The following is a 24,500-nucleotide window of genomic DNA, read 5'->3' as shown; positions in this document are numbered from 1 at the left end:
CATATATGAATAAAGTTATTACTGTAAATAAAACAGTTTTGGTTTTGGTTTTTAGCATATTTCAGTCTGTCCTTTACATCAAATGCATGGCTCGTTGTTCTCGAAACAAACTTGGCTATCAGTCAGATTTTTCATTTTATTTTAATTAACAAAGTTTAAAGCTGCCAGGAACCGAAAATACAAGCAAAAGACACAGGTTTCTATGGAAATTAACCTCCTTTTTTTATTTTTTATCATTTATACACACAAAAACAGCAGAAATAATAATAAATAATAAAACTACAAAACAGTCAAATTGCATGTAAATTAAAAATAGTGATAGTTTTCAATATAAAAAGAAAAATCACATTTTAAAAATGGTCTAGAAACATAAATGGCACTCTGTGAAATCTCCTATGATTGAACTTTCAACTGGCTTTCTCAGCTTGACTACATATCATATATAAATAAAGTTATTACTGTAAATAAAACAGTTTTGGTTTTGGTTTTTAGCATATTTCAGTCTGTCCTTACATCAAATGCATGGCTCGTTGTTCTCGAAACAAACTTGGCTATCAGTCAGATTTTTCATTTTATTTTAATTAACAAAGTTTAAAGCTGCCAGGAACCGAAAATACAAGCAAAAGACACAGGTTTCTATGGAAATTAACCGTCTTCTTTTTATTTTTTCTTTTCTTTTTTACCATTTATACACAGAAAAGCAGCAGAAATAATAATAAATAATAAAACTACAAAACAGTCAAATTGCATGTAAATTAAAAATAGTGATAGTTTTCAATATAGAAAGAAAAATCACATTTTAAAAATGGTCTAGAAATCATATATAAATAAAGTTATTACTGTAAATAAAACGTGTATTTTCAATAAATAAAAGGACTCCAACAGGGCCGGTGACAAAAGTTAATTATGACACCGGAGATTGCCGACAACCTCCGAAGATGACGATTTGCTTCACGAGCGAAGGGGGCCAGTGAGTGTGTGTTTCTGTGTGCGCGCGTGTGTGTGTTGAACTGAGCGGAGGTGAAGAAGAGGAGGATGAAGCTGGGAGCGGAGGATGGGAGGAAGAGTGGAGTAAGAGACAGGCTAGCTGTGTGTGAATGAGTGAGTGAGTGAGGAAGAGGAGAGGAAGGTCGTCGGAGGGACCGAAAACAAAGACTTGAATATTTCGGGGATCTCCTCCGGAACATTCAGACGGAAACTTTCAACTTTTTACCCGCCACATCTCGGCTTGTTGTGTCCGGAGCCGGCTTTGTTTCGCGGCGGGGGAAGTCTACGATAAATGAAGGAATAAAACAGATCCCAGTCGAGCTGTTTCTACCCACGCGGGGAATACCCTGGGACTGCTTTTGATAGAGGTTACGAGAGAATGGCGGCCAACATGTACCGAGTGGGAGGTAAGGCATGTTTAACATTTGAAGACCCCCCCACAGCCTGATTGTTCGCTTCGACGGCTAGGTGGCTAGCTAGCTAGCTAGCCGCTAGCTGTCTGCTCGGCTAGCCGCTAGCTAATGCTAATGCTAGCGCCTGTACGTGCTGGTCCACTCTGCATGGAATGGAACGACGTCAAATCTATTAACCCTCTAGAATCCACGAGAGCACCTTCACGCGACTTCTTCATGACGTGAAGAAATATAAAAATGGAGCAGCATTGAGTCTCTGCATCAGCTTCTTTCTAAAGTTCTGGCTTCAAACTACATGCCAGATTTTTTTTTTTGGATGATATTCAACCAAGTATAACCGGAGATAATGTCAAATATATTTAGTATAAAAATATAGGACTGGAGATTATCCTCATTTTGCATCTTATATGTAGTATTTGCAACCTGTAGGCTATTCATATGTGCAAAATTTAAAATTTCTGTGGGTGAAACATAATTTTCAATACCAGATTTTATGTTTTCCTTTGTTTCTTTTGGGTTCAAAATTTCTATTAAGTAAGTCAAAGTTAAAAATGAATTATCAGGACATATAGGGGAGGTTGAACTGAAAAAACTGATACGAACATGTCACAATAAGAGTTTTTAACTGATTTTAAGGGACATAATAGCACAAGATTACCTCCAACAATGTAATGTGACTAAGGTAAAGAACTCACTGTGACTTAGTTTATACTCACTTGTAATTACACGTAAAGGCTCCAACCTTTAGCATGAATGTAATACAATAAGGAGTGTTCATTTTTTACAAAATACCAACTTTTAAAACTGATCTGCGTGATATCACCGACGAGTATCCACCAGAATATATTACATTCGGTTGTGAAAGTTGGTTATTTTAAAATGACAAAAAAAGACACCAAAAGACACAAAATGACTAAAAAAACACACAATGACAAAAAAAAATGTACACTACTGGTCAAAAGTTTTAGAACACAGCAACTTTTCCAGAATTTAATTGAAAATGATGCAGTTTAATGTCTCAGTGTACTCTGAAATGAATGCACATTTGCAACATTTAAAATTCTTTATTGAGCATGATAGTGTTTTGAAAGTAAAAAAAAGATTCAAAATCACATTTTATGTTGGACTAAAGGACTAAAAAAAGACAAAATGACCAAAAAAGACACAAAATGACAAAAAAAGACACAAAATGACCAAAAAAAGACACAAAATGACTTACAAAGACATGAAAAGAGTTCAAAAATGGACATAAATAAATAAATAAATTGAAATAAATGCACCCTGCTGGAGAGTATCTTGCCTAATTGTATTTGTAGTTGCAAGTAGCGAAGCAAGCAATAATCTGCCACATTTTTTGTATATATGGAGACGTCCTGGAAGTGAACACAATGCTAGTTAGCATAGTTAGCATACAGTGCTAAGTTATGTGTTGAGAGGTCAGCATCCAACACATGCAGCAGACGTCTGGGGGAGCTAGCTGCAGCTATCATTTCATCCGCCATAGCACTTTATATGCAACGGATAGCCTTTGATTGCTAAGTTTTGTTAGCTTGGCGCTGCGTACTGCATGTGCTTATGTGTTAGCCGGTGTGATTGCGTCTGGAAATACTAGCACTAGTAGCTACTTCACCTTATACCATCTGTAGTTTCAACAAAACACCGGCAAGTGAAACACGCAACTAAGTTAGATAGATAGATGGAGAGAGAGAGAGAGAGAGAGAGAGATAGAGAGATATATTTTTTTATTTTTTTATCATTTATACACACAAAAACAGCAGAAATAATAATTAATAATAAAACTACAAAACAGTCAATTTGCATGTAAATTAAAAATAGTGATAGTTTTCAATATAGAAAGAAAAATCACATTTTAAAAATGGTCTAGAAACATAAATGGCACTCTGTGAAATCTATGATTGCACTTTCAACTGGCTTTCTCAGCTTGTCTACATATCATATCATAAATGAATAAAGTTATTACTGTAAATAAAACGGTTTTGGTTTTGGTTTTTAGCATATTTCAGTCTGTCCTTACATCAAATGCATGGCTCGTTGTTCTCGACACAAACTTGGCTATCAGTCAGATTTTTCATTTTGTTTTAATTAACAAAGTTTAAAGCTGCCAGGAACCGAAAATACAAGCAAAAGACACAGGTTTCTATGGAAATGAACCTTCTTTTTTTTTTTTTTTTTTTTTTTTTTTTTACCATTTATACACACAAAAACAGCAGAAATAATAATAAATAATAAAACTACAAAACAGTCAAATTGCATGTAAATTAAAAATAGTGATAGTTTTCAATATAGAAAGAAAAATCACATTTTAAAAATGGTCTAGAAACATAAATGTCACACTGTGAAATCTCCTATGATTGAACTTTCAACTGGCTTTCTCAGCTTGTCTACATATCATATATGAATAAAGTTATTACTGTAGATAGATAGATAGATAGATAGATAGATAGACTTTATTTATCCCAAGCTGGGAAATTACAGTGTAGCAGCAGCATTACACACAGAGACAATAACAACACAATTAAGTAAAAAGAACAACCTAGGCATACTTCAAGCAATAAAATATAAAAATACAATAAAATATAAAGTGTCTAAAGAAGGAGTAGAATAGAATTCCAGTGCAGAATAAATATGAATATACAGTATAAAAATGTTGGTGCTATGAAACAAATAAGGTGCAATGAACAGTGTGCATAAAAAACACATAAAGTGCATATACAGTATGTAATGAACCAGGTTATTATTTGTTATTGTACAGTGTGATGGCATGTGGCAGGAAAGATTTTTTATAAGTAAGGTAAGTTAGCTAACATTAACTTGCTACTAGTGTAACAAATAGTGACTCCTCGGTTCATTATGTGCCTGAATGGAAGTGGTAGCCTCTCAGCAGAATTAAATAAGGATATATAATTAACTTTAAAAGCATCCCGTGAAGTGATTGCGTAAATGATTGCAGTTTTTCCTTATTCACATGTTCACCTCACTGGTCTGCCAGCGCCGGGTTTTAAAACGTCACCATTGTTGTTGAGAGAAACGAAACGCCGGTAGAGACGGCTAGTTGCCAGCAATATTGCCTCAACTGTCCCCCCCCCCCCCCCCCCCCCCCCAGTTTCATCGATCCTGCAATATGGACAAGTGTACCTGTGCTCTACAGTGGGTGTTGATCTGTTGCCTCGTGTTTTCAGTGCTCGTGGCTCTCGTTTATTGTCGTTTGTCATTAATAACGGCGTTAGGACTTTGTGTACCTTTATTTGAATCAGATGTTTTTGCGGCAGAGATGGTTGACAGTGAGTCTTATTGCTGTGTAAGGTCACACAAGAGTCTGTCGGCTATTTAGGTCATGCAGATTAAATAAAACTCCACGCAGAATATGCTGCATAATTATTATGTGTTTAATTATAACACTTGGTTTTGTCGGATGTTATACCAATGTTACCTTGTTTGGTACATGATTGCATGTTTTGGGCATTGTGCATCATGTCTCAGTTTGTACACTGGTTAGTGTGATGCAAGTGCCCATGCTCTGTGTTAGTGGCACACTGGTACAAGGGGCTGATATTAGGCTTTTGGGAAATGTCAGGTATTGATTTTTTTCAGACAATCACACTGTGTTTTTTTTTCAATTCTTAATTCAATTTGTAATTTACGGTTATGGCTTCATGAGATGCTGCTGTCAAGTGCACACAGTAAAATAAAGTGTGTGCATGAGACCTGTAAACACAGCTGCTCTTCATACCATAAAGGATTTGTGGCGTGTGTCTCGTGTCTGCAGGGGATTCTGGGAGAACTTTGCACGAGATCCATTCTTATCAATTCTTGTGCAGAACTGCAGGCAAAGTTGTACTTTTTGCCAGCCTGCAGGATCATAAATGTGCTGGAATGCAGTGTGATGTGGCACATGAAATGTTAATGTAATGCTAAGTCTAGTTAGCAACAAGCATGTGATTATGTAATGAGGAAGAAATTGATTTTAGTAGTAGCCCACATAGTAACTTGGTAAAGGCTTTTTTAATGCAGAAGCAATAAAGAAACAAATATATTTTGTATATATGTGAATATTTTTATTGGGTTTTATAATACATACAGCACAAGAACATCCATGAACTCAAACACATCCAGAAACTCAAATGTATTGTGCGCACACCATAAAATCAATAAGAAATAATAATAAAAAAAATAAACATGATTAGAATGTCCCAAATATATTAGCGTTAATGACAATAAGAAAAATAAACAGACATTCTGACACAAAGAAAAGCAATAATGGTAAAACTTCACAAATATATTTAGTAATGTAGACATTGCTTGCGTTGTTGTTCAACTTTAATCTGTCAGAATGAGTCGTATTATGAAGCAGGTGTCCATGGAATTTGCGGTCCATAAGGATTTCTGTTGTTCCAGCTGACTGGTGCAGGCAGTTCTGTATGTTAGCAGTCCTCTGGAAGCACACAGTGTTCAGCATGTAAGATCATTATCTTCCCCAGAGATTAGTCAAAGGGCTTCTTCCTCTTCATTCACCCTCAAGCAGCCGGCATACTGCGCCACTCCAGCCGCATATATACGTCCACAACAAACATTCATGGCCGCCTCAGCAGCTCCTCAGACACTTTCTTTTTTTAGATCTTCTTTTTTTTTTGTCTATGTTCTGGTACATACATGCATTAACACTAAACCACCCCTGAATCCCTGAGGTGATTATGCAGAACATCAGGTTCAGATGAGATTTTTTTTTCTTTCAGACTGATAGATGGTGTGAGCCCTCTAAAGTCCAGTGTGTTTCTTTCGTGCATCATTGATCCATCAGTTCCCTCCCTGCCCATTGATACACTAAGCCGGCCTCGGCGCTATAGTGGAATAGGATCATTCTTCGGTTGATCCCACTGGACAAGCAGAAGAGATGGAGGGCTGGGATATAAAAGAGCCAGCCCCTTACATTCACCATCACTGTGTCTTTAGAGCAAGAGTCAGTCATGTCAGGCACATAAAGAGTGCAGATCCCCATTTGGTGCTTCAGCCAGTGTTATGTAATGTGGTGCCGTTGTGTTCCTTCACTGTGAACAAGGAGGTGATGCTTTTCTGGTCGGGCTCCTCATCAGTGTGCTAAGTAGAGCAAGAAATCCTCTCCCTGTCTGAGTCCTTCCTGCTCCGTCTCTGCTTGTGATGATGCATCAGAAACCCACTGATATCCTCCTGAGGCTCTCTGTCCCTGCTTGTGGGAGGACCAGATGGAGCTTGACGTGAAGAGCCACACTGCTGTGCAGAACTGCATCAAACACTACAAGGAAGCTCTGTGTCTGTGGTGGTTGTAGGCTGAATGAATGGTGGGCTTGATCAATATTTTAAAGGTTGAAATCTCTGTTAATGTTGTCAGCAAATGTTCACAGCTACTAGAATGAGACCACATTCACTCTATCCATATCTATATCTATATCTATATATCTATATCCATATCTATATCTATATATATATGTATATATGTATGTATGTGTATATATATGTATATATATGTATATATATATATATATATGTATATATATATATATGTATATATACATATATATGTATATATATATATATACATGTGTGTGTATATATATACATATATATGTATATATATATATATATGTATATATATACATATATATGTATATATATATGTGTATATATATACATATATATGTATATATATATGTGTATATATATACATATATATGTATATATATATATGTATATATATATACATATATATATACATATATATGTGTATATATATATGTATATATATATACATATATATGTATATATATATATGTATATGTGTGTATATATATGTATATGTGTGTATATATATATGTATATATATGTGTGTATATATATGTATATGTGTGTGTATATATATATGTATATATATGTGTGTATATATATATATATATGTGTATATATATATATGTATATGTGTGTGTATATATGTATGTGTGTATATATATGTATATGTGTATATATATGTGTGTATATATATGTATATGTGTATATATGTATATGTGTATATGTATATGTGTGTATATATATGTATATGTGTATATGTATATGTGTATATATATGTATATATATATGTATATGTGTATATATATGTATATGTATATATATATGTGTATATATATGTATATATATATATATATATAGATGAAAAATAGATGGATAGATATATAAAAGAAACTACATTGACTAATGTGTAGTGGTGGGCAATTATTCAAGTTTTATTTTCAAATCTGATTTGGAATTCCAATGACTCTGAAAACAAAATAATCAAGATAAAATGAATATTGACCCACATTCTGTTTCGCATTGATGCTCTCAATGATGTTTTGTCATGTTAGACAGCCAGAGTCCCTTCCTTCAGAGCAGTGCTCTCTTGTCCGTTTTGGCTCACTGACTGGAATAGGGTAAATATTTTTACCGAAATGTTATTAAAAATATATTTTCAGGAGTTTTGAGTAGGTTGTGGCAAATTTTATTTTGATCTTAATTTTTTCTTTAAATTTATTTTGTGGAAGTGCAGCATTAGGTTCCAACACGGCTGATAATATATACGCTGAATTAGGCTCGGTCCATGGAACGCACTCGTTTCTCGCTAAATAATAAAATGACAGACATCCTTTTACTCTCAACGGTCGAAATGACTCCTATAGTGGGTTTTGTGTCCATATGATGTGATTAGTTTGGATGACTCACGCAGATGAATGAATATAAGGGAAACACTACCTTTACTTTGCTGTCAGACAGCCCTTTACGATGGGGAACTGTTGCTGTTATCTCTTTTCTCACAGCCACCAGATTCCAAAAACAGATTTTAGAGATTTTACTTTGCAGAACAAAAGACTTTTTGGTAACACTTTACAATAACCCTCATTTATAGATGGTAAGTAGATAGTTTATTAATGTTTAATCATCATTTATAAACCATATATAGGCCATTTAGAATGGTGAATAGAAAATGTAATACGGTAAAACTATAATTTTTAAATGCCAAATAGATTACTTTACCATAAACAAACATAATTATTAGTTTATTAATACACGCATTATAACATTTTTAACACCATATTAAGTATGTAAATGATTTCAAAATTATTCTTATACCTTTAAGAAATAGCTTGAAACATTTAAAGATTAAATATGTATAGAATTTTGTAAATGGTTAATAATAATTGGTTTATAAACCATCTATAAACATCACTTAGATGGTTATTGTAAAGTGTTACCGACTTTTTTTTGTCTTACAGTACCACCACCTTGTTCTGTCTGTTTATTTTTATTAATGTGACTTTTTGGATCTGAACTAACTTGGCGTCTGCAGCAATCCAACAAGATCTCCAACCTAAGTTACAGAATAGGATGTTTGTCAATGCCACCCATTACGACCTGTATGAGCTTTTCTCAGTTCCCAGTACATAGCGGAGCCACGTGTTCTAAAAATAGCACACACATAATTATACATACACGGTCCGGTGTAGTTTCGTTGAATTTAGGCTACAAAACCAGTGACCTAGGTTTAGGGCAAAAAAAATGTCCTGGTAAGGTGTTATAAAAGATAGTTTAAACAGTAAAAAATGTCGGAAGAGAAGTAGTTATGAGGACGGTGTGATTATTACATAAACAGAAGGTGGAGGGCAGTCTAAAACGCAAATATGGGTCCTATTCTGCTGTAAAAAAAAAAAAAAAAATACAACCTGGTCGGTCATTGAGGCTGGCAGCATTCTCTGCCGAGATCAGTGGTGGAATGTAACTAAGTACATTTACTCAAGTACTGTACTTAAGTACAATTTTGAGATATTTGTACTTGACTTGAGTATTTCCATTTTATGTTACTTTATACTTCTACTTCACTACATTTTGAGGCAAATATTGTACTTTTTACTCCACTATATTTAGCTGACAGTTTTAGTTACTTTTCAGTTCAAGATTTAACATAAAAACATAATTAATATGAAATGTTTGCTAACATGTTTTAAATTGAACATCATAAGAGTATATTAAGTTGTTAAAATGAGCCCTACCTTGAGAAAATTAAAGCGGTCCGTACATAAATGCATCAAAAATAATAACCCAACAATATATTTTTAGAATATATGAAACAATCTGAGTGGGTCCATTCTGCATAATGAGTACTTTTACTTTTGATACTTTAAGTACATTTTGATGCTGATACTTCTGTACTTTTACTTCAGTAAGTTTTGAATGCAGGACTTTTACTTGTAGTGGAGTAATTTCACAGTGTTGTATCAGTACTTTTACTTCAGTAAGGGATCTGAATACTTTTTCCACCACTGGCCGAGATTTCCGAATTAAGCACACCAAATGTTGATTCAGGTAATGCTAGCGTACATGCTTACTGTAGTAACCTACCTCACTGCTTTTTCTCAAGGCTGAGTGGGCCTTTCCATTTCGAAAACCTTGAAAAGAGCACTGATGGAGTAAGCATTCAAATGTTCCTGGTATCAGGATTCTGCATTGTCAGCAATATGCTAACGAGGTAGGCAGGGCGGTGGGCTGATGTCATTTCCACCTGGCTGAGATGTGATCACAGTAGGCCAGACCATCTTTAGAGTATATTTAGTATGACCCATTGTTTTCTGATTGCAGTCCACTCTGGATGCATTTACATGATTTTTTTGTTCTTCCACATCAAATATCCAGATCCAAATTGGATGTTGGTACCAGGTCCATAATGTCCTCCTTGTCAGTTGTCTAGTGTTTCTTCAGTCAGTGTCTCAACAGGCTTCACTCAGTGTATGTTTGTTTGTGTACGTGTTGATACCTACAATTCTACAATGTCATTTATCAGACGCTTTTATCCAAAGTGACGTATAAATGAGCGTAAATTAGGGCTGGGCAATATGGCCCTAAAATAATATCACAATATTTCAGGCTATTTTTGCGATAACGATATTCTTGACGATATTAGGAAATACTTAAAAAGATATAGAAAATATGTTTTTTTTTGTGTGTGTATAAATAAATATAAATCTAAAATGTAGCGTGAAGTGCAAATCTCAACAGTTGCCAAATAAAAAAAAATGTATGAGAAAATAATAAAAATAACCATTTAGGGGTTCCGGGGACATATTTTAATGACATTTTTTAAAGGAGAATAAAGGTTCTTGTATGTTTTATTTAAGGCATCTTATTTTGACAGTCTTCTTGTAAATTCTGTGGTGGATTCTGTTAACACACCGTGCTCTTATTTTGAAAGCTGCATGTGTTTAGCGACAGAGAGTAAGTAGCTTTTTGTGATTAAAACAACTTTAACCACTACATCAAGAAGTAGGAACGTTGCCAATATCATGATATGCATTTTTTTAACCATAAAAAAAATATACCGATATTATCGTGAACGATACGATATGGCACACCTCTACTTGGTGGTCCACGCAGGAAGACCTGTAGCATTTCACTATAAAAGGATAAACCTGGTCACTGCCCCTCCAGGTTTTCTCTGCCCTTTCCACGTGTCCTTACAGTTCATAATGTCTCTTATATCTTTCCTTTGCAAATGTAAGCATAGGGTGGTCATTTTACTGCCACGCCTGCTTTATTCTCAGTTTGATCACTCTCTTGTTTTGTGTTTTGGCTCAACTGATGCCAGTGTTTGGAGCTGTGATGTGAGGATGTTTGCTGCGTGCACTCAAAAAAATAACTTGTTCCCAGAACGAAATAAAATTATGGAAATAATTTCCACCTAAATAAAATGCTTTAATTTAGCGAGAAACACTTGTGTTGAGTGAACAAAATGTAAATATGTCGGGTCAACATGATGTATTTGCGTTACTGTAAATTAATTACCAGGGGTCAGTCCAACTAGATTTGTAAGGTTAACTGTAACATACTAACATAATTTTCTTGGGCCATTTAAACGTGTGTGACATTATTAAGATTTACTTTATTTAATAGGGTAGTTACAACTACTCTTTAAAATAGTGAAGTACAGGAATTAATTGTGCTGAGCCAACAAAACAAAGTTAGGTTGAAGTGGTTTAGCCTAAAAGATTACCTTTATCATATGAAAATGAACATAATAGTAATTATTCAGGAAATAAATCATTTTTAAACACAGAGTATTATATTCAGCAATTTAATTAGGTTGTTTTAACATAAAGTATTCTAGTACATTTTAAAGTGTTGCATTTTATGCTAAAACTACATGTTTTAAAACTGTTCAACCACAAAACATCATTTTATTTAGTAGAAGCTACATGTTAGACTAAGGAGAAGGTAACAGACACCCAGTTTGCTTTTTTTGAGTGTGTGTAAGAGAAATGTTGATTGCACTGCAGACTGCTCACTCACTCTGGCCGTCATGCTGCCCTGGCTAGCCTACTAGCCTCTTGACCTATTGATGCGACTTATAGAAGTCTCCTAAACAGACACAAGAGCTTCTCAACATGACCGATTTCACTTTATTCCCACCGGAGCAGACCCTGACCCATTCATTCAGGAAAATATTACTGCTGCTTGATTTGATTCAAATAGGCTGTTGGATATTATGTAGCATTATGGGGGCTATTAATCTGTGACTCTTCTGTGATTTCTGTGTACATTACGTTTTAACCACATTTCACTTGATCTGTTACCCCTTCTGCCACAATGTAGTCCATTGGTAATAATGGACTTGTTGAAGCATAAGCCGGGTCAGGGCTCTGTGTGGGAATGATTGCTTGTGGTTAGCAGAATGGGCTGCGAGGAGTTCTGGATTTAATGGAGCAGGCTAAAGCATCCTAGCATCATTTCTACATGCAGAATATTGATAAATTAATAAAACCTTGTATACCTGAAGCCAGCGGTTCCCAAACTTTTTTAGCCACGCACCCCCTTCTGTGTCCCAACCGGGTTGACCCACCCCCAATCCCCCACACCTTCAAAAAAAAACAAAATGCAAAAAATTTTTATAGCCATATTAAAGGAGCATGTTTAATCATGCTCAAATGACCAGAACACACATATAATAAAATAATCAACATCACAACAACGACCTCTCTCATTTGAATTCATCTGAAACACTGTAACAATTTGAATTGAATAGCATTGAATAGCCTGCATTTATTTATTAATTAATAAAACCGTTTTTGATTTTACATTTTACAAAGGAATTTTTTGTTTACACTTCTTTATTGTGTGTGGGAAAAAAATGTAATTGTGTAATTATCAGACCGCCATTACACTTTTCATCTCGTGCACCCTCTAGAGGCAGCCCGTGCACCCCATGGGGGTCCGCGCACCACACTTTGGGAATCCCTGCCTTAAGCTAGTATATCTCAAGGCTGTCACTAATATTTGTTTTCAGTAAAGCTAAAAAAAAAAGCTGATTGACAAGTCTGTTCAATGTGTTCCCTGTTGATGGGTTATTTTTAGTCTTTGGTTGGGCTAGCGTGTTACAAATGTACTTGCCTGGAGTAGATTTTTGCTTGCCCCCCATACGAATAGTTTTATTTATGAGCGGTTATGGAATAATCGGTCCTGGAGGAGGGGTTGTAGACAGCTGCAATGCAAGCGAGAAGCTGTCTGTTCTTGTTATGCCACTGAATCAAGCCTTGGTTTATCTAGGTTGATCTTAAACTTGCTACAGACTGTGCACAGCATTGGTGGTGTTTCGTCCACTTCCTCTAACGGGATCTTGTTTAACTTCTGTATTAAGAGTAATGAAATGTCGGCTTTAAGTTTTGTTTTTACTTTGCCTTTTTTCTCACTACTAGCACTGTGAATCTTGTGTATGGTAAAGGAGCTGATTAATAATGTGACATAGGCGGAGGCATTTTCAGGCCAGGTATTGGGGTCACAATATGTCTGCCCTCACTAACCTCATATCAGATAAAAATAGCAGCTGTAAATATGTTATCTAGGTTTACTGTTTATTTGTTTATTTGTTTATTTATTAAGGATCCCCATTAGCTGGTACCTTAGTAACCAGCTAGTCTTCCTGGGGTCCACAGGAACAGCACAGAATATACAGAAAAAACATATTCTCAATTTATCAAACATTTACAGGTAAGGTCAATCACAATAAACCTAAAAAGGGTAAGAAAAGAAAAGAAAAGGTAAGAACAACATTTAAAAATGTACAGCTTGTATAAAATAAAATTTCACTTTCTTTTTAAATACCTGTTTACTTTCAGTGCAACAGAGGTAGTGAGGAAGATTATTCCACAGATTAATTGCTCTATAGATAAAAGATCGCGATAAGGCCTTTGTTCTTGGGTGAGGCACTGTAGCATGTAATGTTTAGAATATGTGATGTAAACAGAGTGTGGGGTTTGCTAAAATGGCTGAAGCTCTGCCAGGCCTGGTTTAACTCCAAAAGCAGAACAAGTGCTTCCCCCTCCTCCGTTCAACAGAATAAAAAACCCTTAAACGGCTCACTAATACTGCCTTTTTAAATGTATGTAACAGAAACCATAATCAACAAATTGAATGGTTCACTCTGAGACCCATTGAAAAGCAAAGGAAACCGGTCATGTGAGCCTTGAAATGCGTACCAAAATTTTTCGCCAACTTTTCAAGTTGTTTTTCAGACACGTGAATTTTCCAAGTCAAGAACTCATCTCTCAGATTAGTCTGACAACACATAGAAGCAGCACAAATGCCGTATTTTGCAATGTTAATAAAAGTGAAATAATAATAATTTGTGTATTTGGCCCATTTTTTTTGGGCCCATGCTACATTTCAAAGTTTCAAACCAACCTGGTCTCACAGAAATCCGTGAAATAGCCACGGATTTCGCTTAACTCAAAATCCGTGGAATAGCCACGGAATCGCTCAAATTTCCGTGAAACTGACACGGATTTCGCTACAATGCAAGTTAATGACAGTCATATCCCGTGGCTATTGGTTTGTTCCAAGTCACGTGACTTTCAAGGTCCCAGCGGTCAGACCAAAAAACATGGCGGACAGTTCTCTCATTTTTAGTGAAAAATTAATATTTTGACTTAGTTTCTGCATAAAAATGGATTTTGATCACATTTCTAGCGAGAAATATGTTTTATTTTCTAAATATTCACTCATTGAATGTACATAATCACTTTGTATGTTGGAATAGCCACGGGATATGACTGTCATTAACTTGCATTGTAGCGAAATCCGTGTCAGTTTCACGGAAATTTGAGCGATTCCGTGGCTATTCCACGGATTTCTGTGAGACCATGTTGTTTCAAACAGTCACATCGTTAACTATATGGAAGCCCCTATGTATGTACACCTGAATTTCTAGAAAATATATACAAGACAAGGTAAATTACTGTGCGTGTCCATCCAGTGCTGTTATGTGAATAATATTAGAAGCATCCAGATATACAGCTGGTGGTGCTAATTCTCCAGTCGGGTGCCATTAACCCATTACAGAGGAAGACGACACAATGAGATGATGTAATTAAGAGTTCCAGCTCATGTGCTGCTGGTTGGATGCCCTTTTCCTTATCTAGAGGCATTTTTTTTATTTCATTCAACACATTTAAAATGGGAAATACATTTTTCACTCCTCTGCCTTTAGTATCAGATCAGAGCACCATATTGACATCATATATCATCCTAAATTATTCTCCTTTTACCTGTTAAAGTCACGTTTTAATGCCTTTGTTCATTTACGCGCAGAAATAATAGCAGACGTGTGTGTGTGTCCTACTCGTATTGAAGTTCTCAAATCCTAGCACAGCACATGTCTTCCTGCCAGGCTGCTGACAGCGCTGTCAGGAAAACGCTCCGTCACACTGGACACATTAGAGAAGGCTGTAGCAGCGTCTAGTTCAGAAGCTGTGGAGAACACTTCACTGACATTCAGCAGCAGAGCTGAGAGCGCAGAGCAGCCAGCAGACATCAGCGCGCTGCCCCGCCTCATGCTGTCCCACAAAGTTTTCTTGTCTAAAGCCATGTTGAGACTGGGTTTGTGAAACGTACAGCCTGTCATGCTGTTGCTTCTGTATTACTTTGTGTACAGTACAGGCCAAAAGTTTGGACACACCCATCTCATTCAATGCGTTTTTCTTTATTTTCATGACTATTTACATTGTAGATTCTCACTGAAGGCATCAAAACTATGAATGAACACATATGGAATTATGTACTTAACAAAAAAAGTGTGAAATAACTGAAAACATGTCTTGTATTTTAGATTCCTCAAAGTAACCACCCTTTGCTTACTAGAATATAAGACATGTTTTCAGTTATTTCACACTTTTTTGTTAAGTACATAGTTCCACATGTGTTCATTAATAGTTTGGATGAATTTACAATGTAAATAGTCATGAAAATAAAGGAAACGCATTGAATGAGAAGGCGTGTCCAAACTTTTGGCCTGTACTGTACAATGACGCAGCTAAAAAGATATGGCAGCAATTTGACTGACAAAATGAGTGTCCTCTGGGTCGTCTCTACTGATGACTTGTATTGACTTTTCAAGGACAGCCCTAGTAGTTACTCTGCTTTTCCAATTGGTGTCAGTCATCAGTCACAAGATGCCACTAAATGTCACATTATTTATGGGATGTGGTGTCGCCTTTGAAAAATATGTCTGCATTGACACACTGCTTTGACCGTCCAATCAGTGCGCAACTAGGGCTGCACGATTATGGCCAAAATGATAATCCCGATTATTAATCATGAATATTCATCATGTTAGGGAAAACATCTGTATTTTTATTGCACTACTTTTAAACAAACAATAGGAACAGTTTTTAGTGTCCAGTGCTTGTTGTAAACAAACACATCGCTAAGTGAACACCTCCTGCAGCAGCAGCACATACACACTGTACTGCTACAGAGCTAACTGTTAGCCTTTTAGCAATTTGCAGATTGGACGCTAAGGGGTTAACATCCCCTTCGGCTCTGCAGCTGGGAGAGACTGCTGCAGGAGGACTGTGCCGATTCGACTCATTCTTATTCTTCTTAATAACACCAGAAAAAGTCGCCGGGTTTGTCACCAGTCGCTTTTTTGAAAAATAGTCGCTAAGGGGGTCTGAAAAGTTGCTTAATATAGCAACAAAGTTGCTAAGTTGGCAACACTGCTTCACCGGCTTTTACAAATGGCGCGTGTTGTTGTGGCGTCGAGTACTACTTCACATCCTGCTTAGCGTTCTATCCAATCAGCAACCAGGCTTTTTTCAGGGGAGAAAGACGGCCCCGCCCCCTGGTGGTTGGTGGACTACTGGTGTAGAAAGTGCTTGATTAGATATGCAGGAGAGCCGCATTTTAAAATGGAAATATCGCAGACGATCAGGTTCATTTAATCATGGCGGCCAAAATCGTGATCACGATTAAAATTCGATTAATTGTGCAGCCCTCGGCCCAACCATTCTTGCTTTCTGAGATCAAAGCATTTGGATGAGTTCAGGGCTTTCTAGCCATAAGCCAATCAACAATTTGAGTCCGTATTGGCCTGATTCCCAATATCCGTTTCTTATAGCTTTGTATAACAGTGTGGATCGTATGCAGATGAGAGGTGTTTGGCTTCCCGCTCATTCGCTGGTAATCAGTTGATCACAGTCGGTCTACAGCCTGGATAGAGAACTGGAGGTCATATGACACCAGTCCTTTTATTGAGCTGGCAGGGTTTGGTTCTCCTAATAGCTTCTCAGTGTTGTATGGACAGGCTTCCAATTAGAGCTGTGGCAAGCTCAATGTGTTCCTCTCTATCAGGTTAGCCAAACTCTTCTCAGTTCTGCCATTACACCCAGCCTGGTTGGTGTCTGTCCAGAGGAGACCTGACCCATCAGAGAGCCTGACACATATTTGGGGCTGGTCTAGAGCAGTAGTTCTCAACCTTTTTTAGTCGCGACCCCCGCTCACTGAACACAATCTCACATGCACAGTTCGGATCACCCAAAAAAGAAACAAAATGAGCAAAAAAAGAAACAAAAAGACCAAAAAGACACAAATTGACCACAAAATGAGCAAAAAAGACAAAATGAGCAAAAAATACACAAAATGACCAGAAAAGAAGCAAAATGACCAAAAAAAAACACACAAAATGACAAAAAAAGACACAAATTGACCAAAAAAGACACAAATTGACCACAAAATGATCAAAAAAAGACACAAAATGGCCTAAAAAGACACAAAATTACCAAAAAACCCACAAAATGACAAAAAAAAACAAACACAAAATGACCAAAAAAAACATTAAGTGACCAAAAACACCTGAACACATGAACACTTTAACACAGTGGAGACAGAGCTGACTTCCAAAATGATTTGGCGACCCCCAGAAATCATCTCGCGACCCCAATTGGGGTCCCGACCCCAAGGTTGAGAATAGCTGGTCTAGAGGACTGATTGATGATGATGACATGATTCTAATCTTTGTTTCTGTTGTTTTTTTCCAGATTACGTGTACTTTGAGAATTCCTCCAGCAACCCTTACCTGATCCGCAGAATAGAAGAACTTAACAAGGTTGGTTGTCTCTTTCTTCATTGAACCTCATTTGTTTAGTCATTTCTGTAATACCTTGCATTGTTGTATTGTCTTAAAATATCCCCCAACCAGGCTGCTTTTTTTTTCATATACACTACTGGTCAAAATTTTTAGAACACACCAACTTTTCCAGATTTTAATTGAAAATTATGCAGTTTAATGTCTCAGTGTACTCTGAAATTAATGCACATTTGCAACATTTAAAATTCTTGATTGAGCATGATAGTGTTTTGAAAGTAAAAAAAAGATTCAAAATCACATTTTATGTTGGACTAAAGGACTAAAAAAAGACACAAAATGACCAAAAAAAGACACAAAATGACAAAAAAAAAACACAAAATGACCAAAAAAAAGACACAAAATTACTTACAAAGACATGAAAATAATTCAAAAATGGACAAAATAGCCCAAGACTCCATAGAGTTAAGTTGTTAACCCATTTCTTGTTCCCTGAAAAAAGGCCTACTTGTATAATTCTGAAATGTACATTATTTTTCAGTTTTGGTTAAGCTTACCTTTTTTTATTTACCTCTGGCAGTTCACCACTTACCTTTGTACCCTTTCAAGCTGTTCATTTGACTTGAACTGCTTGAATTTCAATAAAAAACTGGAAAAATGGGGGTGTTCTAAAACTTTTGACCGGTAGTGTACATAGACACAGACATTTTTGATTGAATAGTTGGTATATTAGCACACCTCAAATAGGGTTCCAGTCAACATATTGCACACAGACCATCTCCCCTGGTCTTTCCTGGACACTGCTCGTGGTAAACCGTACTGTAATCAAAGGACACTGGTACAGGAGCCACTTATATAACAGCAGCAGCATATGACACAGGCTTGTTTCCCAGTCAAAGGATTAAGCTCATTTATGTAACACTCTTACATTGAAGGGCTTGTGCTGAGCACCAGGAGGACTGCATCGTCCTGAGTGCTAATGGCTGCTGAGCACAATGAATGGATAGTAAGAGAGAGAGTGGCCGGCTCTCCAGCTCCAGGCTGGAATGTGGAGGGAAGCACTGTGTCTGTGCTCTTGATGCTTTCTCTGCTCTTATGATCACAGTCAATCCAGGGAGAACCAACCCCCCTGAAGTACTGCCACCAGGGGGGGTGCCATATAACATAACAGCATAAATCCTGATGTGATTTAAATTTGTCGTACCATGATACGAACTGTGGAGGAATCGGTTCCATTGAAAGGAACGGATTCTGCATTGTGGAAGTGGATTGATAACATTCTGTTCATCTGACTTGAACTGCTTGAATTTCAATAAAAAACTGGAAAAATTGGGGTGTTCTAAAACTTTGACTGGTAGTGTATGTAAAGAGGAGACTTGTGGGAACACAGAGAGCCTATTTTCATTCAGAGGTCACATGACTGCTTTGAAAATCACCATGCCAAATAAAAAAATAGCCTAAATTTGCAGCGTTGTTACTGCAACATCAACATGATATCCTGACATGCTTGGTACCAGTGGCCAGTCTTCTAGTTTCTAGTTAAGCATTCTCTGAGAGAGGCCTACTTTTATTTAATACAGCTCATTTATTTTACATAATTTTGATTGACCTGTTTTGCTGCTTTATATTTTTAAAGGAGGGAGGAGGAATCCCTGTCTCTACATAATATTTGATCAATCTCACATCTGGCTGTGACTTACAATTAAACATATTGGTGACAAAATACCAAGATGTATATTGTGTATCAACATTCAGCCTTAAAATACAGACATATCATTTCTGGTCATTTTCTGACATTTTTTTTTCTTATAGATAGATAGATAGATAGATATAGTTTATTTATCCCAAGCTGGGAAATTACAGTGTAGCAGCAGCATTACACACAGAGACAATAACAACACAATTAAATAATTAAATAGAAAGAACAACCTAGGCATACTTCAAGCAATAAAATATAAAAATACAATAAAATGTAATGTAAAAATAAAAATAAAGTGTCCAAAGAAGGAGTATGTATTAAGGAGTAAATTCCAGTGCAGAATAAATATGAATATGCAGTAGAAAAATAAAAATGGAGAGGCTGTAGACTCAATTTTAAGGCTACAGAGAAGATGGTGTCATATGGAACCATAAGATCTAGTTAATCTATTGGTAACACGTCATGACAAGTCGTGGAGGGTGTGAAATAACGCTTAAGATACCTGAAGACGCTACTGACAATAGGTGTAATACCCTGCATTTTAAGGCAAAATCACAAATTTCTTGTCTTGGAATTGCATAAATTGGATATCACTGGAAAACTGAGACTTTTTTGTATGGTGTTAGTCCCCATAGTAGTAAGAGCATTTTTTTTAAAGGACCTGTTGTGACGTCTAGGATAATCACTGCTTCCTGAATTTTTACAATCACAAACTAGAGACCTAGAGCTTTCAGAGGATGAACTGCTTTCCCAGCAGAACAAAACGCTCCCAATACAATCGCCAAAAATACCGATATCTCCAAAGCTTTGAACCCAAACCACAGCGTTGATTTCACTATTGTGTTCCTTAAGGTCTTGGTGACTTAATGTGTAACTTTTGTGTAATTGTGTGTATTTTTTTTTTACATGCAACAAAAATGATCACAGATCTGCACAGAGCAGATGAGAACACAGACTGTAGGATTAGTTGATTGTGATTAGTAAGTGATTGGTATAGATAGCATGGGCAAAATAAACCTGTTGATAATAATAAATGTTCATATGGCACGAAAACAGAGCCGAAACCAGAACTGAAAAGGAAAAACTGAAATGTGAAATGGTATGATGACATGTCAAATGATACTGAGCCACTGTTGGTTCCTCTGATTAACCCTTAGCATAAGTCAATTAAACCAGCCAACCAACCAACAAGGTTAAAGATGCAGAGAAATGAGAGTGTAACAGATGCAGTTCAAGGTTATTATAGTTAACGAAAACTAACAAAATAACGAAAACTAAAATTGAAAAAACATTTTCGTTAACTGAAATAAAAACAAAAACAAGAGTTTTTAAAAAAAACGATAACTAACTGAAACTGTATTGTGTGGTTACAAAACTAACTAAAACTAACTAAAATTATAGTGAAAATGTCCTTAGTTTTCGTCTTTGTCAACTTTTTTCATACATAATTCAGTGTTTTTCTATTTCAACATGCAGGAACACATGGTAAATATGTTTACTGAGACTGGGATGTCTACACTCCTCATCACTCCTGAAAAATCTTCTCCCCTCAGGAGTGATGATATTACTGCGCCGAGTCGAAGTGCTCCAAGTGCTATTCCGCCATACATTATAGTTCTCCTTTTTATCCGCTTAGAAAAGCGCCACGTTTTATTTTGTGTCGCCATACTTGGTCGTTTAACTACTCGTGTAGCTGTATTTAAATAGGGAAAACGTGGAGGAGTTTGGTCGCTTCTAACTGTCCATCTGTTTGGATCCTAATGAATGAACTGGGCTAAGCTAAGTGCTAGCCAAGTGGCGCCGCGTGCCAGGGCGATTGAGTGCACGCATTGAGACGCAAGAGGTCTGTATCAACTCATCTTACTTGACCGAATAACATGTTTTAATATGAAAAAACGGTGGAGTGTTCCTTTAATTAAAACTAATGAAAAATCCAAAACTATTATAACCTTGATGCAGTTCTACCAGTGCTTATGAAGCCAGCTTGTAACCAGTGACTCTCCACTTGCAGACAGCCAATGGGAACGTGGAGGCGAAGGTGGTGTGTCTGTTCAGGAGGCGAGACATCTCAGGCAACCTCAACACTCTGGCTGACAGCAACGCAAGTGAGTAGCAAGCAAACCTCCTCTCAGCTTCCCTCTTTGTTTTTCGACAGTGTGAGAGCAGGTATGATACGGCTCGCTGCCTTTAATGAACCTCTTCCCTATTGTGTTTCACATAAAAGCCTCAAAGCACCTCTTCAGCTTTTATGTTGTAAATTGCACCATTGCCTGCTTCTGGGGTTAAAGTAAGACCATCACTTTTGTGAAAGGCTCAGTGCTGAATGCTAGTTTGAAAAAAAGAGTAGTTCATGGGACCGCTGTGTTAATTTGTTTTTGCTCGCAATATCTTTTTTTTTTTATAGATAAATAAGTGAAAGGAACGACTTAAAAGTGATTATAACTCATTTTGGCTGCCAGGAATAACTTTGCTCACACTGGGTGATCACATGGCTTCATGTTAGGGCTGGGCGATATCGTATCGTTCACGATAATATCAGTTTATTTTTTTTATGTTTAAAAAAAAAAAATGCATATCATGATATTGGCAACGTTCCTACTTCTTGATGTCGTGGTTAAAGTTGTTTTAATCACAAAAAGCTACTTACTCCCTGTTGCTAAACACATGCAGCTTTCAAAATAAGAGCACAGCGTGTTAAGAGAATCCACCACAGAACTTACAAGAAGACTGTCAAAATAAGATGCCTTAAATAAAACATACAAGAACCTTTATTCTCCTTTACAAAATGTCATTAAAATATGCCCCCGGAACCCCTAAATGGTTATTTTTATTATTTGCTCATACTCAAGAGTCGAGAGTAAATTTTTTTGTATTTGGCAACTGTTGAGATTTGCACTTCAAACTACATTTTAGATTTTTAATTATTTATACAGACTAAAAAAAATCATATTTTCTATATCTTTTTAAGTATTTGGTTATATCGTCAAGAATATCGTTATCGCAAAAATAGCCCGAAATATCATGATATTCTTTTAGGGCCATATCGCCCAGCCGTACTTCATGTTGTATTGATTAGTTTAATTTTGGATTTTTGGGGAATTTTTAGATTTAGTCTTAGTCTTGAGATCATTAATCCATGTTAGTTTTAGTGATATGTGGTAAACCTCGTCTTTTTTTGGTCGACTAAACTCTTTAGACTTGTCTTAGCCAAAGAAAACCAGGACATACTGTTATATCACTTTTTGCATACTTAAATCCCAGAGGAAACACTTGGTTCTGTGGTTACAGTTGTAATTAGTTCTTTAAATCATGATGACATTTGTTACTCCTTTACTCGTCACATTACTTTTGACTTTTTATACAAGACCTTTCATAAAATCTTCCTGTTTTTAACTTTTTTTTTACATCTGGAAAAGTTACATGTTTGACATATTTATATATTTTTTCAAACTTTTTTTTATTGGGTTTTGCAGATGAGTACAACCGTATTAAAACATACAAAGAGTAAATTAGTCATTTTTTCTAAAAAACAAACAAACAACAAAAAACATAAGTGATCATGGAAGTATTGCTGCATACCCGAACAACCCACAGAACGTTTTTAACTTTTTTTGAACCTTTGTCATTTTGTGCTCCTTCACTGAGAAAGTGATACAGTGTACACATTACAATGAAAGAACATTTTGTCTTGGGTCCGGGTTAAATAGCAAATAATTGTGTCTAGGTCAGTGCTGCTATTAAAGCAAAAAGTATCAAGTGACTGATCCACACTGCAAAAAAAGAAAAGTTGGGTGAACTCAAAATTTCAAGGCAACAAACTTCGAAAAAATTTTAAGTTGGACAATTAAACTAAATATTTTAAGTTTTGATTTTGAGTTTGCTCAACTCTGAATTATGATTTTTGTCAACTCAACTGTAAGTTGTACTAACTTATGATTTTACATTGTAATAACTTTTAATCCTTACTTCTGCTAACTTCTGCAATGTGCTGAATTGGCACGATTGTAACGCTGCTATGAAATGTCAGCTAATGTTGCGACCACAATTTTGAGTTAGCATTGATACGCTAATGGCTACTCTTGTAGCTGTAACAAGCAGCGCCGCTAGCATCAGTTAGCCGCTAGCATCAGTTAGCCGCTAGCTTTCGCTAATGATCGAATTTCACCTCTTTCCCGAATTTCACAACAAAGAAATAAGAGTTATCAGAACTATTGTCCCTTGTTGTGAACCCCAACTTAAAGATATAAGTAACAACAACTCACCAACTTGTTTTTGAGCAGACAACTGGCTTCCTTTGTTGTGCTAACTTACTACTATTATTGCCCTAAATGTCAATAATTTATATTTCCAAGTTTTACCAACTTAAATAACTGTTTTAGGCCAAAAAACACAAGTTGGCTTTTTTGCAGTGTAGGTAATTGATTTGACTTGAAGTAAAAAAAAGATCCCAGTAATCAGTTACTTTATAATCGGTTACCCCCAACACTGAAGTTAAAAAGTATTATGAAGGTACTAAAAAGGGCATTAAAAGGTATTAAAATGATATGAAGTATTTCTGTATATTCCCTGTTCATGCAACACTTCATATTTATTCTGCTCAGTTAATAGAAAGTTGAGGGAGGCAGGCTCCACCTGAGGTTTACAGGCTCACAGGGCTGAATCAAATTATACGGCGCTAAAACGATCCCACTCCCCACTCCAGTTATTCCTTTGGTGAGACATAATAATAATAATGTCTTACTATAATTTCCAGTAGTATCTTCTCCGTGTGTGGTGCTTAGCCCCGCCCCCCCTCCACCACCCCGCCCTGATCCAGCCTGTGAGCCCAGTGTCTGTCTTGTGTGTGTGATCAGAGAGCCAAGGAGGTGGGAGGGTGGAGGGTGGAGGGTGGAGGTAGCGGGGTGGTGCTAATGGCATGCAGACTACTGAAGCCTGATCACATTCACTCATTACCCCCACCCTGACACCAACA

General features: G+C 36.4%; 1 protein-coding gene across 1 annotated transcript in view; it reads left to right on the top strand.

Annotated features, from left to right (window-relative positions):
- Positions 1-978: 978 nt before the first annotated feature.
- Positions 979-24,500, top strand: part of mta2 (metastasis associated 1 family, member 2) — a 54,821-nt gene continuing 31,299 nt past the window's right edge. Inside the window, exons 1-3 of the mRNA XM_059354204.1 lie at positions 979-1,394; positions 17,783-17,850; positions 21,540-21,633. Of these exons, the coding sequence (XP_059210187.1) occupies positions 1,367-1,394; positions 17,783-17,850; positions 21,540-21,633 (190 nt within the window). The 5' untranslated portion in view covers positions 979-1,366. The remainder of the gene's footprint in view (positions 1,395-17,782; positions 17,851-21,539; positions 21,634-24,500) is intronic.

Source organism: Centropristis striata, chromosome 17 (genome assembly GCF_030273125.1).
Source record: "Centropristis striata isolate RG_2023a ecotype Rhode Island chromosome 17, C.striata_1.0, whole genome shotgun sequence".
NCBI lineage: Eukaryota > Metazoa > Chordata > Actinopteri > Perciformes > Serranidae > Centropristis > Centropristis striata.
The sequence above is the reverse complement of the archived record's forward strand: the minus strand, read 5'-3'. Positions and strand labels throughout refer to the sequence as shown.